Source organism: Artemia franciscana, chromosome 17 (assembly GCF_032884065.1).
Source record: "Artemia franciscana chromosome 17, ASM3288406v1, whole genome shotgun sequence".
Taxonomy (NCBI): Eukaryota; Metazoa; Arthropoda; class Branchiopoda; order Anostraca; family Artemiidae; genus Artemia; species Artemia franciscana.
The window spans coordinates 20,307,817-20,327,742 of NC_088879.1; the positions used below are offsets into that span (position 1 = coordinate 20,307,817).

At 35.5% G+C, this 19,926-nt stretch overlaps 1 protein-coding gene and 1 non-coding gene across 2 annotated transcripts in view; both read right to left on the bottom strand.

Annotated features, from left to right (window-relative positions):
* Nucleotides 1-766: 766 nt before the first annotated feature.
* LOC136037975 (protein ST7 homolog) overlaps nt 767-19,926 on the bottom strand; it is a 76,642-nt gene continuing 57,482 nt past the window's right edge. The window contains exons 10-13 of the mRNA XM_065720866.1: nt 17,604-17,847; nt 14,360-14,499; nt 9,037-9,143; nt 767-889 (exon numbers count right to left, since the gene is read on the bottom strand). Of these exons, the coding sequence (XP_065576938.1) occupies nt 9,048-9,143; nt 14,360-14,499; nt 17,604-17,847 (480 nt within the window). The 3' untranslated portion in view covers nt 767-889; nt 9,037-9,047. The remainder of the gene's footprint in view (nt 890-9,036; nt 9,144-14,359; nt 14,500-17,603; nt 17,848-19,926) is intronic.
* Trnap-ugg (transfer RNA proline (anticodon UGG)) lies at nt 14,222-14,293 on the bottom strand. Its single transcript has one exon. It is a non-coding gene; the product is annotated as a tRNA-Pro (tRNA).

Genomic DNA, 19,926 nt, shown 5'->3' on the forward strand with positions numbered 1-19,926 from the left:
TACAGGTGGGCTTTCAGATCGAGGAATTCTCGATTAGACAACATATATATTGCTTGGCATATTTTCACACTACATTATTTCAGAATTTTTTTTTTTCTAGCATAAACAACAAAGATACCACCTATTTTAAAGCTTGTCAGTTTAAAAAGATTTATTTTATATTTCTTTTTTTTTTACGTTGGCTCTACAGATATCGAGTTCATAGAAACGGCTTTTAGAAGATATAAGAAAAAAAAATTCTGCGAGAATCCAACTGGACTGCTCCTTTGTTGTTAACGTACAGTGACTGGACAACCCCACCTGCTGGCTTTTTACTACCGTAAAGTACGATTTCCAATTTAGTGAGTTGATTCATGTTAAATTTCCAGCCTAATTTCTATGATTGGCAAAAGTGAAGGTTTAAGGCATAACTTTTTTTTTGAAATTAGAAAAGAAAGCTTGTAATATCAATTATATTATCTATCATATATAGTGCTAGAATGATATACTTGGCAACAATTTGACATTGATTTATAAACGCATTTTACGCTAATTCAATTGACAGAAGAACACTTGACTGAAGAAGACGCAACAACTGTAAGTCCTTGATTTATTTTTTTTTATCTGCATGTGTGATACTATGGGGCGGTACACCCTTCTATAGTTGTCGAACAGCTAGGACAAACTGGTAGTAAGACTTGATTTCCCCCCAAAAAAATACGAAAATTACCGTGAAACTCTTCTAATTTCCCTATTCCAATAAAGATAATGCGATATTAGGGTAAGGTTGATCATAATAAGCCAAATTTTTAATACTTCGGATCGAATGCTTTGTTCATAAAAAGGAAATTAAACAAAACTATTCTCAGATTCACATGGAACATCGGAGAGGCTGGCTTCACAGAGAACACTAAAAAGGAAAGAAACATTACAAGTTAAATAAAAATGATGAAAGACGAAAGGACAAAACGCAAAGAAAAATAAGGAATAAAGCGAAAATTTTCTAATAAGAACACATACAATACCAACAATTCAAATGACTTTCAACCTGATAACAGCATGAAAAGTGGGACACCCCTCCCCCACCAAAAAAAGCAACCCACGTTGAATAGTATGATTATTCATCAAATGAATATTGAAGGAACAGCCGAATAAAATTTAAATTAATACCAAATCTTACCTAGGCTTAACGTATAATATATAGAATCATTAATATATAAAAATGTTAATATATAAACGTTTCATCTTTAGAAGCAGTACAAGTTAAATGGAAATCATGCAGTTCCTTCTGATCCATAATAATAAATGCCCATTTTGTATTACTCTTTTTGAATCAAAATTTAGCTAAATTGGTGACAGGTCATAATTTAAATTGTCCTTCATGCCATGTAACGACGAAAATAATCAAGCGCTCTTCCCTTATCTAATTTGAAAGAATTTGTACGGTCAATTGGTAATTTGTATGGTCAGTAAGGCATTTAGATTAAAGAAAAAAATCGACATGTCAAGTACTGCTCAGTGTACACCATTTTCATTGACCTTGCTCGCCATCTAGTTGATATCTTTTAATTCAAAAATCAGCCTCACTTTTTAAATATGTGTATCATCTTTTCGATGAGATGTCTCTCCGACAGTTTTAGTTGGAAACATGTGTGGTATGTTTGATGATTATAATATTAATTTATTTAAATGAAGCTTGCAGGATGAATTTGACTGTCTATTTGCCCTTCTATCAACCCATGTCTTTCTTTTTGTCATTTTTCATCTACCAGAGAAGTTCCGTTGGCTAAAATTACTCTTTATTCATAAAACCTCTTGATTCACTTTTTTCTCCACTAAGTTAATCCTAACCAGCAGGGGTATTGTGGATAACAGGGTATACAAAAAGTACTTTGAAAACTGCTACCAGTGTCGAATAGAAAAGTCATCAGCCTAATCTATCCTTTGGCAACCGTGTGACCCGAAACTAGAGCATACTTGTCTTTCAGGTTTTTTGAAATGCAGGGGAGGATAAAGAAAGCAAAATTCTATCCCAAGTGGAACTACCAGCTTAAAGTTAACTATCCAGCTTAATCTGCAATCCCCAAGCTAACCTAGTTCTATTTTATTCAGACTTGATTTTGGATTAAAATGATTACTGAACAACAGACTGAATTGCAGGATAATTCGGTGCTTATTTGAGATTCAAATATATCGCAATATTACAACGCTAGGTAAAGCAAGACTGCACAAAAATTTTGAGCCGAATCGGATGAGAGGTAGGGGTCAAAATAAGCATATTAAATTTTGACAACCAACAGACCGAGAAAGCAAATTAAGTAAACATGGTAAAATAAAAAAAAATGCTGATTAATTCTCACTTACAAAGAAATCTCAACTTTCATCCTATTCAATTGTAGATTAGTCAAGTCAAATATCTAAGTTCTTTTGAATTTTTTTAGTTTTTGAATGATGTCACTAGACATTGCACTGTAAGTGACGCTAGCGAGATCTTAATCGTTTTTTTTTCTCATGACGACCCAACTGTTATTGTTTTCCCCATTTTGTATAGTGTAGGTTGAACAGGTGAAGAAAAAGAAGACGAGTTTTCATTCGCTCGTTTTCGTTCAGATCCCATTCAGGTAAAAATTGCCTGGAGAGTGTTAAGGGAGGGGACAATATCTGTCTTGGCTTTTTCTACAATTGGCCATGACCTTGCCCAAGGGCAATTCTTTGTGATAAAATAAGATTAATTCCGCATTCAATGGATACGAAAATGTAGAAGCCTTTTAGGATTACGAATCCTCTATAAGCGTTACTGGCCAATGACACCAAGGATTTGAGTGAGAACTTGGCACTGCCACTGCAGTGGCAAGTAAGGGCGTAATAGCAAATAGTTACTTTTTGGGTAGAACTAGATTAGTTGAACTATATAAATACTTTTTATTAGATTTGCCGATTGAAGCCGGATTGAATGCTTCTACCTAGGAGGGTATAACGAATGTTCAACTATTACAAGAAATTGATTCCACGCTGAGCTTGATTTCATGTCTAATAGAGACCATGGAAATAGATAATAGATTTTATAGATTAAAGATCTATCGGGAATATCTAATCATATTACAAGACAAAAGAATAACTGGTAAGCATTTGAAGTTAGTACTAAATTACGCTCTTTCCAAGGACCACCAAGCAAATCCGAGAGGAGGAAAAGCTGTATATAAATGGCAAGTTGCCCATTTACACTTTCCTCTAATCATAGGCAGCGCAATAGCGCTGCCTAAGTAAAGAGCAATGTGGGAACAATGTATTATTATTTATTTTGTTTTATGACCAGAGCACTTCGAATCAAAAGAGTTGTCGTATAAACTTCAAAAAAGAGTCGTTCGATTGGAAATTGAAGGGGTTAGTGCCCTTTTTAGTAGTCAAAAGTGATCGTAGGGCAGCCAACCCCCCTCCCTCCCACGCAACCCAATTCCCCAAACATATCCAATCAAAATTCTGAGAAAGCCATTTTGTCCAACGTTGTTGAAAGGTCGCAAATTTGTATTTGAGGATGACAACCCCCCCCCCCAAATCCCTCAGGGCAAGGGTTGTAAGTTATGCCCTGGAAGCATATAAGGTTTATACAGAGAGGGTGATCGTAAAAACTTCGGAATGGGCTCATTTGATTATAAATCAAATGTTCTAGTACCCTTTTCAAGATTCAGAGTAATAGAAGGGTGGAACCCCCCCCCCCCCCAACACCTCGCATTTTCTCGAAATGCGCCTGATAGAAATTTTGAGATGGCCACTTGTTGTCGTAGAAACTTCGGAAAGAGGTCATTAGATTGGTAATTGAAAGGACTAGTGCTCTTTTTAATATGCAAAAGTGATTGGAGGGCAGCTAATCCCTCTCCCATGCCCATCATTTCCCCAAACACATCCAATCAAAATTTTGCGATAGCCATTTTGTTCAATGTCGCTGAAAGATCAGGAAAAATATGTCTCAGAGGATGTTACCCCCCCCCCCCCCCACACACACATACACACAGCTCTCAGGGCAAGGGTTGTGAGTTGTGCCCTGGGGGCATATAAGGTATGTACAGAACTGATCACATAAACTTCGGAAGGGGGTCATTGCATTGGTCATCAGAAGTTCTAGTGCCATTTTTGAGATTCAGAGTGATCGGAGGGTGGATTATTACCCCCACACCGTATTTTCCCGAAATGCATATGATAAAAATTTTGTGATGGCCATTTGTTGTCGTATAAACTTATAAAAGAGCTCATTAGATTGGAAATTGAAAGGGCTAGTGCTCTTTTTAATAGTCGAAAGTGACTGGAGGGCGACCAATCCCCCTCCCACGCCCATCATTTCCTCAAACACAGGCAATCAAAATTTAGAGATAGCCATTTTGTCCAACGCAGTTGAAAGGTCCGGAAAATTGTCTTTGAGGACGATAACCCCCCACAGCCCTCAGGGCAAGGGTTTTAAGTTATGTCCTGGGGGCATATAAGGTATATACAGAAAGGATGGTCGTATAAACTTCAGAGTGGACTCATTGCATTGGTGATCAGAAGTTCTAGTGTCCTTTTTAAGATTCAGAGTGATCGGAGGGTAGATACCCCACACCTCGTATTTTCCCGAAATACATCTGATAAAATTTTTGAGATGGCAATTTGTTGTCGTAGAAACTTCGAAAACATCACTCGATTGGAAATTGAAAGAGCCAATGCCCTTTTTAATAGTCAAAAGTTATTGGAGGGCAACTAACCCCCCTCCCACACCTACCATTTCCCAAAACACATCCAATCAAAATTTTGCGATAGCCACTTTGTTCAACGTTATTGAAAGGTCGGGAAACTATGTCTTTGCGGATGACAACTCTCCCCCCACATCCCTCAGGGCAAGGGTTGTAGGTTATGCCCTGGGGGTATATAAGGTATATGTAGAAAGGGTGATCGTATAAACTTCGGATGAAGCTCATTGGATTGATAATCACAAATTATAGTTCCTTTATTAAGATTCAGAGTGACCGGAGGGTGAATATCCCCCCATACCTCGTATTTTCCCAAAATGCATCTGATAGGAATTTTGAGATGGTAATTTGTTGTCGTAGAAACTTCGAAAGCAGCTAATGCGATTGTAAATTGAAAGGGCCAGTGCCGATTCCATTAGTCGAAGTGATTGGAGGGCAACTAACGCTCCTCCCTCGCCCACCATTTCCCATAGCACATCCAATCAAAATTTTGAGATAGTCATTTTGTTGAACATAATTGGAAGGTCCAAAAATCACGTCTTTGAGCTCGACCCCCCCCCCTACATAACCCTCAGGGCAAGGCTTGTCAGGGCAGGGCAGGACAAATAACGTATGTATAGAAAGGATGATCGTATAAACTTCCGAGGGGCTCATTGGACTAGTAATGGAAAGTTCTAGTGCCCTTTCAAAAATTCAGAAAATCGGAGGGTGTACCCCCCCCCCGCCACCTCGTATTTTCCCAAAATGCATCTGATAGAAATTTTGAAATGACCATTTATTGTCGTAGAAACTTTGAAAAAAGGCTCATTCGATTGGAAATTAAAAGGGCTAGTGCACTTTTTATTAGTGAAAAGTGATTGGATGGCAACAAGTCCCCCCTCACGCCCATCAATTCCCCAAAATACATCTAATCAAAATTTTGAGATAGCCAATTAGTTCAGCGTAGTCAAAAGGTCCGGAAATTACCATCTTTGACAACCCCCCTACCTTCTCAAGACCAGAATATAATGTGCACTTAACTGGAAAAAAATGGCTGTGGATTGTCAGTTTAGTCTACAAATACTGATATACATTCCTTAAAGTTTTAATAATTTTTATTAATCAAAGTTAAAAAAGTTAACAGTTGAAACATATTTTGTTTATTTATATCATACAATAAATAACCGAGTCAAACTCAAAACGAGCAAAAATTAACATGAGTAGGGCTGACAACCCCCATGCCTTCTCAAGACCAGAACATAATTTGCACTTTACTGAGAAAAAAAAATACAAATAAAAAGTTTTCACTTGTTTAAAGCGTTTTTGCTAGACATATGAAGGGGGAAGTTTTCCCCCTTGCACTCCAACTAAAGTGTGAGTGTCTGCTGCCCTTTTCAAGAGTAAGAAGAGAATGTAGGACAAACAGCCCTTCTTTCAAACCCATTCCTTTTCCAGACGCATCCAATCAAAGTTTTGAGACAGCTATTTTTTCAGCATAATAAAATGGTCCAACAAATATGTCTTTATGGGTATTAGGCGTGTCAACCCGCCACAATTATCCAATTGGTCCATTATGCTTTAAATCTAAATGTTGCTTTAAAATAAAACAAAAGGCATTGTGTTTATGGTTCCCAATAAGACACTTTAGCAATATATCTAGAACGACTGGCGGTATTAGATTAAAACTGTTGGGATACTGTTGAGATACTATTACTACTTCTGCTCTTACAATTTAAATAAATAAAAAGAGTGTAAGTGTATCCAGGTTGTCTAAGAGCATAGAAAAAATCTTTTGGGAATGATATTAAGTTTTATTTTTCAAGTCAAATCCAGAAGCTAAAAATTGTTGAAAAATTTTCCCCGACATACAGATAGTAACCCATACTATGGATTTTTATAGGAAAAAAAAACTGAAAAAATATACAATGTTATTTTTTCCACAAAATGTTAGCCTAAGGACTTTGTAGCTGTTCCTTAAAGTTATTAATATAGAATTTCATTTGAATTCTTAGCACATCAAATTATTTAACGAATTCATTTATCGAAATTATTAACCGAAGTCAAAAACTTCAAGCCCAGAGCTGACTATATTATTAAAAGATCGTGAGCCAGGTTTCCATTAAGATGAAGGAATTAACTATAGATGTAAGCCCAGGGACTCTGTGGCTGTTTCTTAAAATTGTTATTATAGAATTTCATTCCGAATTCTTAGTACATTAAATTATTAAGCGAATTTCCTTTAAGAATGGTAAGAGCTTGATACTTGGGGCAGTTACATAGCTCCCGCTGAATAACATGAGATATATTACACGACGGATTCAGATGTTTATCTTGTAAATATGATAACGATTACTTTTTAATTTTGATGGATATTATTGCTTATATTTGTATATGTAATTGAAAAGACATCAGACGTCATTATGTCAGCTCTATTCGATATTTACAAGACACCTAGATACAGCAAATACAGTAATTGAAAGTTAATTGTTGGAGTTAGGGCTGTGCTCAGATAATGTAGGCTACTATTGATTGACATTCAAGACTTGCAAAGAATACAGTCAGGGGAGTTTACCTGTCAATTAGAAATTAATCCTAGCATAATTGATGATGTTTTGGTCTCCCTAGAACTAATGAAACAAATAGTAGGCATTACGTTGCAGCAAACAAGACGCATTTTTGTATCACCTCCCAGAAGAGATGAAATTAAGTTTTAAAGCAGGATTTTCTTGGCAATAGAAAAACTTTAGTTAGAAATTACAGAATAGAGTATTTTGGTTCATATAAGAAATCTTTCAAGACAGATTGGAACAGTGATAAGTTAGATTTTATGAACAATAAAATATGACGTTTTTAGTGAATTGAATTCTACTATTCACTGGTGTGCTAAAGCAAGCGAAAACATAAGTAAGAAATAAAGAGTTAGTTTTCTTTTATGATGAATGTAGAGTTGTGAAAAAGAAATTGGATAATCAATTAGGTTTACCGAATAAATCCTTTTTAGAGCAAGAATTATTATTAACACTTAAATAAAAGAAACAATCAAATTGACTAAAAATGAGAAAAAGAAAAACGAGAGAGACTTAGGGAAGATGAGAAGGAGTCCATACAAAAGAATCCTTGTAAAAAATGAAAGGATATAATAAGAAACTAAATGATCAAATATGAGACCAAAACAGTAGCTACTTGGCCTAAATATTTAGAGAATGTGAGTGGGAAGTTCTAAATTCTGAGAGATACAATATTTAGTAACTTATCTGGGAAAGTCTTAAATAGTCATTTGACGATCGAATAGAGCCATGGTGTAGTGAACAAAGACCTAGGAGGTTTTAGAAAACATTATGGTGTTAAAAAGTATGGTAAAAAGTATATGGTTTAAAAAGTATGAATCAGAAAAAAGCAGCTAAATTTTTCCTATTTTTGGATTTTAGAAAAGCTTTTGGTAATGTCTAGAGCCCTGGAGTTGTGGGGTTACCGCCTTAGTCTATTCGTCTGTTTGTAAGTATGAATTTTGAAGCAAAGCCGATAGACGGTGTTGTTGAACCATAACTTTGTTGACATTTAATTTTTAAGTACTAACTACTCTATAGACTTTTAAACAGAGTTTTAGAGCCAATATGGAGCCACATTGTTTTTTGGATGGAACGTTCCATTATGCGTTCGAAAATCCATTCATAGTCTTTCCGTCACCAACATGCTTCGCAAATTGATTTTCTTTTTTTTTAGTAAAACAAATTACAAAAAAAAAAACAATTAAAAACTTCTGATCCAGGTAAATTCAATAAAAAAAAATCCACATAAAACTGCAGGGGTTAAAAAGAATACGATAAAAAGTGAATTTGACAACGTATACAATTCACTTTTTCTAAACGATAGGATTTTCTCAAATACTCCGAATTTTTTAATTTCCCTTCCAGATTGGCCAACTTGAAAATTCTTCATGTATTCTCAAATTCAGGTTGAAAAGCCACAGCATGCTTGCATCATTCATTTTCTGAGCAATATAAGAGTTTACTTCTGTACATCAGTATTATTCAAACTCCCAATCAAACAGATACTACTACTGCTACTACTAACACCTCACTGAAGCACCAAGCCGCGTGAGGCCAACACAGCTACGCATGCTTCACCTCCATCCCAATCTATTCAAAGCCTCGCTCTTTACACCCTCCCAAGCTCCTATTTCCCTTAAATCTTTCCTTATGACACTTACCGATCCCATTCAGGGATGACCCGATTTTCGTTTGGTCTTAAATGGTTAGCTAAAAGAACGATATTTGGCAATTATTTACTCTTGATACTTAATTTAAATATATTTACTAACTTACTTATTTACTATGATATTTACCTAGATACTTACTTTAAATACGATCATATTCTAGATAGATGTTGAAGCAAGTTCGATGGCAAAAGCGTTTCTAATTTGTCCAAAACATAATAAACAGAAGCCGAGATAAAATTTACAGCCTAAAACATAAATAAAGTTGTTAAATTCTATTCAGTTAATATATTACGAATTCAATATTCATCTCCTCATTCTATGAATAAGCCTTGGATAAGCTGAATACTCCATGAATTAGCTTTTGACAAATACAACAGCAATAACCACACTGGATACAATTAGTAATTTTTGACATCATTATCAAGTAGTTAAATATATTTTTTTTACAAATTGGTGTTTTTTAGGCCTAAACTCTGAAAAATTTCTATTCGGAATCATTGCTCAATTTTTGAAGGTATGGTTACCAGGTAAATATTTAATACTAGCTGTTGGTGTGGCGCTTCACACCAACACCTAGTTGGTGGGGGCGCTTCGCGAGCCCTCCAAGCCCCCCCCCCGCGCACGTAAGTCGTTACGCGCCATATTAGTTACGCGCCATTGTAGTTGTGTCCCTGTGTCCCACCTGTGAATATAGATAGATATATATATGTTTTAACTACGTAAAACTTGCGAATATACAACATTCTTCGCTGTCCCATTGTCTGTGCATATAAATAGATTGTCAGGTTTACTGACTCTTGAACATGCAACATATAATTGTCCATGGGAAAAACAATCCGTATTCAGATCTATACCGCATTTTTCTAATGATTGCCCTTGAGCTTTGTTGATGGTGATTGCTAATCGAATATTGCCTGTGTCCCCGTCGTCATTTAGATATCCCCCCTGTGCCCCCCGGCGTACCTGTTGTAGTTGTGTCCCTGTGTCCCGGTCCCCGGTCGCCGCAAGCCTGTTTTCACGTTGCTCTTGTGATTCCTCGGCACGCTTTCTTTTGGCATTATCTCTTTGAGCCGCAAGCCTGTTTTCACGTTGCTCTTGTGATTCCTCGGCACGATTTTTTTTTTTGTAATTTCTCTTTGAGCCGCAAGCCTGTTTTCACATTGTTCTTGTGATTCCTCGGCACGCTTTCTTTTAGCATTATTTCTTTGAGCTGTAAGCTTGTTTTCACGTTGCTCTTGTGATTCCTCGGCACGCTTTCTTTTGTTACTTTCTCTTTTAGCCGCAACCCTGTTTTTACGTTGCTCTTGTTTGGCATTATCTCTTTGAGCTGCAAGCCTGTTTGATTCCTCGGCACGATTTGATTCCTCGGCTGTTTTTTTTTGCCATTGTAGGATTTATACTAAATATTCTCTTTGAATCGAAAGGCTTATATACGTATAATGACGTCATATGCAAAGCCTTATATACTTATAATGACGTCATAATGCTAAATCCTTATAATGACGTCAGTCGACAAACAACTTATTTTTTTGGCATTATCTCTTTGAGCCGCAAGCCTGTTTGATTCCTCGGCACGATTTAATTCCTCAGTTACATACATGACGTCATAATACTCAATCCTTATAATGACGTCAGTCGAAAAACAACTTATTTTTATATATATAGATGTGATGAAAAGAAGGTCTGTCATTGACATTTCTTTAAAATTAAACATTCAAAATATGAAAGTACCTTTATAATCGTTTCCTGAAAAACGAAAACGGATCAGAAGAAATATGACAAATCAAGGGAATTAGACTACCTTAGGTTTTCTTCATTCTGTCTAAACTTTTTCTTAGATAATTTCCATCTTGTCTCGCTTAGAGATAGCATAAATAGAAAAAAAATGAGGCATACCAGCAATTGCATAATGTAACTGCTTCATGGGTATCACAGTTGTTTTTATGCATGTAGGACAGGGTTGCATTATTTTATCACACTAGCATAGGGAGGAATAAAGGGAGAGAAACTAAAATCGAGGAACTAGGACTTCATTCACTCAATGATAACTATTAAACTTGTATAATTACACAAAAATGCATAAAATAAGACATAAGCTTTTTTGACAGTTTCCGTCTCTCTTTCTAAAGAAAGACTCAACATTCAACTGGAATCTAAAATACAGCGCCTCTTTTTTGGCTCTACTATGCGAAATTTTTCGGGAAAAAACAAAAAAATATTTTTTAACAACAACGAGGAAACAGTAAACAAAATGCACCAAGACTGTCGAAAAAAATAACACAAATTTTCATATTTCGGCAGAAATGGTCTTAATCACACACCAGTCACATTTTTTCAGGGCTCTTAGATTTGAAATGTACTTTTCGCCAAGATTACAAACTTTTCAGGTTGTTTGCTGCTTTTTCTAAAATTACACAAGTTCTGTTCTGTTAAAGACTCCTGATGTGCAAATGTAAAAATTGACAAATTTTATATAATTAGAATTAGAATTAAAAATACATTCTCTAAATTTAGCTATTAATAAATAGCGCAATGAATTAATGCTTGTTGCTTAACGGATATATGCAATTGTTGCAATCAAAATTGCATTCACTCTTTACTTATCTTTGACTATCATGAACGGTTTTACATAATAAGTTTGTAAAAATATGGAGTCTCAACAGTGGAAATTTGTTAGGTTATTAGTAAGGTTTAGGGTACCTGTGAAACGTACAATTTATGGCAAGACTACAGGAGAAGATAGTTATACCATCGGATTCATTAATTTCAGATCTATTCATTCACCCAGCCAGAATTATGGTATTAATTGGACTTTTTTTTAGAGAATGATCTGAACTTGTCTTATTTTTTCCTATTTTACAATGTTTTTTTTCAAAAAGAAAAAAAGGTTGATGGATAAAACTAGATACCATTCATTTTGCCCACACTTTCATCTAGGATGCTTAAATCATCAGCACAATCTGAGTCTAGGAGAGCCATTTGATTCCGTGGTTTCCCATTGACTTTCCTGTGCTCCTTAAGGCAAAGTCCATCAAAATGATCCATATAAAGGGGGATAGAACACAACCCTGCTTAACTCCTGATTTAATACAAAACCAGTTGCTAACCTCATTTCCTACCTTAACCGCAGCAGTATTATTCTCGTACATAGCACTAATCACTTTAATGTATTTGTCTGGTATACCATATAAGGATAAGACCTTTGTTAACGCTCTTCTATCAACAAAATCGAAAGCTTGCTCATAATCGATAAAACCGAGGACCAAAGGCGTTTCAAACAGTTCATGGTAACGAACTGTAGTAAGGAGCGACCCGGCTCAATAGTAAACGAAACTCTAAAAAACGGAATTTTGATACTAAAAGATACATCAAAAGAATTGGATTTTCATGCTGATTTTAAATATATAAGTTTAATCAAATTTAGTCTTTGTGATCAAAAGTTACCAGCCTGAGAAAATTTGCCTTATTTTGGAAAATGGGGGGAAAGACCCCCCAAAGTCATAGAATCGCATTCAGCGTATCAGAGAACCCTTATGCAAAAATTTCAAGCTCCTATCTACAAAAATGTGGAATTTCGTATTTTTTGCCAGAAGACAGATCATGGATGCGTGTTTATTTGTTTTTTTTCCCAGGGGTCATCGTATCGACCAAGTGGTCCTAGAATGTCGCAAGATGGCTCATTCTAACGGGAATGAAAAATTCTAGTGCCCTTTTTAAGTGACCAAAAAAATGGAGGGCATCTAGGGCCCCTCCCACGCTCATTTTTTACCCAAAGTCAACGGATCAAAATTTTGAGATAGCCATTTTGTTCAGCATAGTCAAAAACCATAATAACTATGTCTTTGTGGATGACTTACTCCCCCAGTGTCCCCGAGGGAGGGGCTGCAAGTTACAAACTTTGACCATTGTTTACATACAGTAATGGTTATTGGGAAATGTACAGACGGTTTATGGGGGATTTTTTTTTGGTTTGGGTGGGGGGGGGGGTTGAGGGGAGGGGGCTATATGGGAGGATCTTTCCTTGGAGGAATATGCCATGGGGGAATAGAAATTCAATGAAAAGGGCGCAGAATTTTCTAGCATTACTAATAAAAAACAATGAAAAAATAAACATGAAAAAGTTTTTTTCAATTGAAAGTAAGGAGTAGCATTAAAACCTAAACCTAAAAGAGATTATTACGCATATGACGGTTTCTTCTCCTCCTAAATACCTCGCTCTTTATGCTAAAGTATCTTTAGCAATTTCAACTATTTATTCTACGGCCTTTCTGATTCAGGGGTCATTCTTAAAGAATTGGGACTTAAGCTTTAGTGTAAAGAGCGAGGTATTAACGAGGGGAAAACCCCCTCATTTACATAATAAAAATATAAGAATATAGAATCAATTTAATTCTTAATTTACGTATATTTTTAATAATAAAAACGTTTGTTAAAAATTAAAAGTTCTAGTTGCCTTTTTAAGTAACCGAAAAATTGGAAGTCAACTAGGCCTCCTTCCCCAACCCTTATTTCTCAAAATCATCTGATTAAACCTAAGAGAAAGCCATTTAGCCAAAAAAAAAATTAATATGCAAATTTAATTCTAATAGTTTATGTGCGGAGAGCCAAAATCAAACATGTATTAATTCAAAAACGTTCAGAAATTAAATTTAGAAAACCCAGTTTTTTTAAATGAAAGTAAGGAGCAAAATTAATACTTAAAACGAACAGAAATTACTCTGTATATGCAAGGGGCTTTTCCTCCTCAACGCCCCGCTCTTTACGCTAAAGTTACTTACTGTTTTAAAAATAGAGTTAAGAGAAAGTGTCAAACTTTAGCGTAAAGAGCGAGGCATTGAGGAGGAAAAGCCCCTTACATATACGGAGTAATTTCTGTTCGTTTTAAGTTTTAATGTTGCTCCTTACTTTCATTTAAAAAACTTTTTTTTTTTTTATTTAATCACAACTAAGGCACATCCTAAATTATTAGCCTAAGAGTAAAAATTTGGTCGACACATCCTAATAGCTATTTCGAGGAATTAAAAGTAAGAAATGCCCTGTGCAAGAATAGAGATAAACAATATACTGTCCGAACAATCCTCCTGTTTTTGCGTGTTTTCTAATTTTGTCCTCCCCCCACCCGCTCTTTGAAACAAAATAATGGGTAAGCGCATTTAGCCACTTAACTTTTTTTTCGGATTTAGGTAAATCGTCAGGCCATTGCTCAACGTTTACTACGAATTTATATAGAAAAGCGCTCAACTATTTTGAAAACTCATTGTATAAAATATTGATTTGATAACAGTAACAATGACGACATTGTCCATGGTAGATACAAAAAAGTGGGCCTGTCCGGGATTTGAACCCGGGACCTCCTGCACCCAAAGCAGGAATCATACCCCTAGACCAACAGGCCAGTAATAAAATTAAGCTGGAAATAACTATATGAAGAAAAATAAAAAGCAAACCAACCGAAACCTACAGTTTTAGCAACATGTCCCATCGGTTCAGGATAGTGGTGGGTTAAAAGGGCCAGTAGAGCAGTAAGGCTGCATAATCCAGCTGTAAATAGTATGAAGAAAGGCAGTTCTTTTTTTGGATAAACACTGACCTCGTGAAAAGCTGAAAAAAATTAGAGCATTATTGATGATGAATAATATTGATGGCTGGATTTAGAAAACAATACGTGATTCAAGAAAACAAGCAACAGAGAAAATTCAGAAAGAACATATTTACTCGTCCTTTGTGTCTTTCCTATATTAACGAACATAATTCGAAATCTATAAATTCCTTTGACACAGAAACAGTTTATGTGCTAATTAACAAGAAGTGTGAGATTTTCCCAAAATAGTTCAGTTGTTCGTATTCGAGTAATTCCGAAAGAAAACGATCACACATGGGGTTTTTAAAGGCCAAATGAAAATACTGAAGAAAGCGAATATTTCGAGAGAACAGCCGCCTCTCTTTTTCAGCGCGAACAAAATATGATCAAGGAAAAGGCAAAAAACAAACGCGGAAAGTACAACAAAACCAATAAAAAAAAAAAAAAAAAAATTAAATAAAATCCAATAAAAGACCAAAAATTGAAATAGTTAAAATCATATACCTAACACAATAAAGTGTGTTATTCGCCAATGGCACGATTTGCACAAACCATCGACGGATACTAACGAACGAAAGAAGCTTTCTGTGTTTTCTTCAGTATTTTCATTTGGCCTTCGAAAACCCCATGTTTGACCCTTTTCTTTCTTTAAGTTATGGCAGGCCAATGTGGTTTAAGAAATTATCTTTGAGTAATTCCGAACTCCTTGAGACTAAACACAAACAACATAACAGACAATGCTGTTTTCAACCAAGTTGTTTGTTGTCCGCCTTTGCTATTTTAGCTTCAATTTCAACCCCATTTTTTTTTACTTTCAGAAGAAGCTACAAATGTCATCACACCTCCTAGAATTAACACAATAGAAGCATATCAATTAGAAAGTTGCACAAAAAAATTACAAAAACTTTTTAATGAAAAATAAATAACAATATTGAGACCCAGAAAGAGTAGAATCAAAGTCAAACTTCTCGGGCAGCCACCCCCCTAAAACCCCATTAGAGACTAGAGTGTCATTTATGCTTTACTGACGACGATATCTGTTTTTTTCCTAACATTAAAAGAAAACTAAATAATAATTAAGTTTATAGGAAAAAGCCTATAAAATTGAGGAATAAATCCATTTGTGACAATCAATACAAATCACTCTTTTAAAAGGACAAATTGAAGGCTAAAAACTTTGATAACATCAATAGGCTATTTCTAAAGATTTTTTTTAGAATTCAATACACGCAATGGTTAGAGAGGGTGGCAACCCAACTCTTATGTGTGGCAATTTCCATTATTTTAATTTTGATATAATAAATTTTAATTTCTGTTTGCCTTTATTTTTTATTAGTTTTAGATTTTATTATCACACTTTAGTTGTATGGGAAAACTCTATTTTTGAAATGATGTTTTAATTTTAATTAAAATAAAGACAAGACTGTCGGAAGTAAGTAGCAGCTATATTGCTATAGGTACTGTTAATATATAAGCCAATGAGCAAAGCCGAACTAGGATTAAATTTAATTTTGCATAAGACCCTAAAATACGGTAAAACATGCCGAATATTCAAAGAAGGGATTAGATGCGTTTTTACGAGACAATCTACAATATCCATCCTGACTGGATTTATTACAGAAAAGGACAGGTTCATCAATCCAATCCAGATTGAAGAGCATCAATCCGACAGGAGCCAACTGAAAAATGGCTTTAGATAGGAAGAATTACACAAGTTTTGAAAATTTTGCCTCATATTGTTAACTCTTCTGACGCTGATGTCGAACGTGATACAGTCAGAACTGTTATTTTTACAGTCAAAGATCGTAATTCTCCACTGGCATGTTGAGTAGGATTTATGCTAACACACTGCCATCAAAAGAAATGAAGGCTTAGTAAACTAAGTAGTCTCAAGGATATACTCTCTATGAAAAATAAATTGTAGTTACTAAGGTAGGAGGTGAGATTAGATTGAGTTAGTCCGATGTGGATTCCAGAGCTCAACAGGGTGGCTGCGTCTTCTTCTTGTTTATATGGGCTATTTGCCCATATGGCTGTTTATATGGGCTATTTGCCCATATGGCTGTTTATATGGGCTTTTGACGCTATTTGCCCTATAACAACGGTATAAGGAACGATAAGAAAAACGAAATACCATTCTCCTCGGAAGAGCATTGGAGGGACAGCCAGAGGAACCTGAAATCAACACCATAGTCTAAGCCTAGTGGGAAGGTATCTGGACACTAGCTTATACGAGCGATGACAGGCGATCCTTTCTAGATACCCTGGATACTCCTGAAGGCATAAAAGAAATGACAGGATTATCAAACATAAAAAGAACGAAACAATTGGCTCGAACCCACTGCTTGAAGCCATAGTGAAAGAAAGGTCAAAATCACTAGGTCACGTTTCAGATAAAGGATATGAGGTTACCAAAATGGATTTCTCACCATCATTTTGATGTCAAATGAAAAGCAGATATCCTCGAGTGGGATGAAAAGAGGGCATGAGCAAGGACTTAAAGGAAACTGAAACTTCGTGGAAGAGAGTAAACACCGAAGCTTAGAATAGATTAGGATGGAGAAGCAGCTTGCGCAGCTATGTTGGACTAGAGTGGCTTTGGTGCTGCAAGAACATGTTAGTAAAAGTATTATTTGTCAACTACATTTAGGATTTACCAGAAACATTTATCATCTACTAATTGTAAAATTTACAATAGCAAATTATCTGGCAATACTATATATTTAAAGCCTTACTACTTTGGCAATAAACTAATTTAAAGCCTTACTACTTTGGAGATTTGACATCAAGCACTATGAATTCAATTGATACTAAAAGAAGGTCTCTTCAAGTCTGGTCCAAATCCAGCATTTTTTTTTTTCGAGGGGAAGGGGGGTACAAAAGCCTTTAAAAAAACATCCAAAATTTATTTATAAACATTTTTGTTACGTATTTACGAGTTGGATAAAAATTTCGGTGGGGGGGGGGGGTCAAACCTCCTCTCTCTGGATATGGCCTTGCTTAATTTTTTTTTCACTGTGCTTTACCCGTCTTTTTTATGTTCAAAAGCCGTTACAACGAAATACTTCCACAGTTTGTGAACAATATTTTCATAACAATCATATTATTAAAATAAGATTCATACCTGGTAGGAGCTCCCTGTCTGCACATTCAGTACACGTAGGATATGGATAAAATAAATGGCCTTTTTCTAAGGGGTATGGAATCATTCTGAAAGTACCCTCCCAAGTGCATAGAAGGAGATGAAGGGCGCCATCCACTCTTTTCCAGTGCTGAAGATGAAAAAACGAATAGGCGATGGCTTCTGAATCTCCGCGCTTAAGAATATGCTCGGGAGGCAGTATTAATGGCTTCGTCTCTAGCAGATACTAGAAAATAAATTGATAGATCAAATTGAGCACAATAGAGAATGATAACTAACAGGAACCAATTATACAAAAAAGTCAAATTGAACAAATATTTATCTAGTGAATTATATAAGGTTGCCGTTCCAATATCGTTACAAGTTTTCGTTGTTTTCATTCTTGTTATTGCATCCGCCAGGTTAAAAAAACAAACAAAACAAAAAATATAACATTGGACTTTACAGTCCCTACTGGAGGTGCTGACCTCTGTTTCAAGGCCCCTCACTCAGGAAGTCCAATGGGGGTTTGGGATCATCCATCTTGTGCTCTCAAATACCCTTCTTGCTTACTTTCCTCAGATTTCTCAAGGTACCCATTTAGAGCTGGATCGACTCTGGCTGAGCTTACAGAGTCACGCAACTGACCTACGTTCCAAACTAAATAATCAGCGACACCAGGACATTAGCCCCTATTTTTACGAGGAAACGATTTCAAGTGTGGCGTCCTAACTTGGCACCAGGTTTTAAAACTCTTAATAGTACAGTGTCGACTAGGCAAAACAACACTAAAATTACATTTCAACGGCCCTGAGGCTACATCAATCAAAGAAATGTCCTTGTTTTTTGTCTAACCTTACTACTCTCCGTTTTTCACATTTTTTCTTCTTATTTTCATTATTTTTCTATTTGAACTATATACTGATACCTTATATCGATACGTTTTAGTCTAGCGTGCTAACTCAGCATCAGGTTTTAGAACTCTTAATAGCACAGTGTCGACTAGGCAGAACAATACTAAAATTACATTTCAACGGCCCTGAGGCTACATCGATCAAATATACGTTACTGTTTTTTTGTCTAACCTTACTACTTTCCGTTTTTCACATTTTATTTTTATTTTCATTAATTTTACATTCGAACTATGTACTGATACCTTTTATACGAAGGGTCATTTTATACAGAAGTGATACATACTTTTGCTTTGTTGCTTTGCGTCGATTAAATTAGTCAATATGTTCCTAATAGGAAGATGTACCACTCCAAAATAGAAATCAGCCCGCTGTCATGTGGTAACAGCGCCCTATCGGTATAGATAAATTTCAATGCCAGACTCATTGTTATAGAAAAAAGAATGGAGGATGAGAATCGCATGGAGATTAAGCATTTGATACTGAAGGGTTGGTCTGTACATTCCATTATGCACTTTGTAGTGTACAATGACAGTTTGTCCCATACAGATAACCGGAAAGAATTTATAAAATACTCTAAACAAGATAATTTCAAATAGCCAAGTTGCGTAAACAGATATCGCGGTTAGGATCATTAAAAATGAACATTTGTCAAGTTCAAATTTTTATTCTTCAGTTTTTGTACTATGAACATACCCTTTCAACATTCGTTGGTTGTCTTTATTCATGGCTTTTTTTTTAATAATTTCTCAACTTTTAATATTTACTATTTTTATTTTCAATAGGAAAAAGATAAAGTCCTCCCATCAATAAAAATAAGGAATGAAATACTCTTGGTCCAATGGAAGGTTATTTTAAAACTGACTTTTATTACTTTACAGTGGACACTCGGTATAACATTTGAGAAATAAAAAAAAAACAATGCAATAAGTTTATGTTATTAGGAAGTTTGTGTTACTAAACCTTAATTTATCTAACTTTTTCCATCCGACGGGATTTGATTCAATGGTTGGATATTACATTTGCGAAAAATCACAAAACTCTTCGGGAGTGTGCTGCTTTATGTCACTAAGGGGAAAATTCAGACTGGTCACTCTAGATTTATAGTCAATTGCGGTAAATGTAATCATACTGCAACAGACGAGCTTTATAATATTTTTCCGATCATTCTGTTCTGATATCCTGTACTTAAAAAAAAAATTATCACACACATTTAATCTTCCTATTTCTGTTACTGTAAATTCATCCTTTATCTTTCCTTTTGGTATCAAACTAAATTAATTGTAAAAAAGTTTCATCTGCCAAAGATTATTGTGACTGATTACGACTACTACTGCTAACAACTCACCGCAGCACCAAGACACCTGAGGCCAACACAGCTAGGCACACTCCTCCTCCATTACGATCTGTTAAAT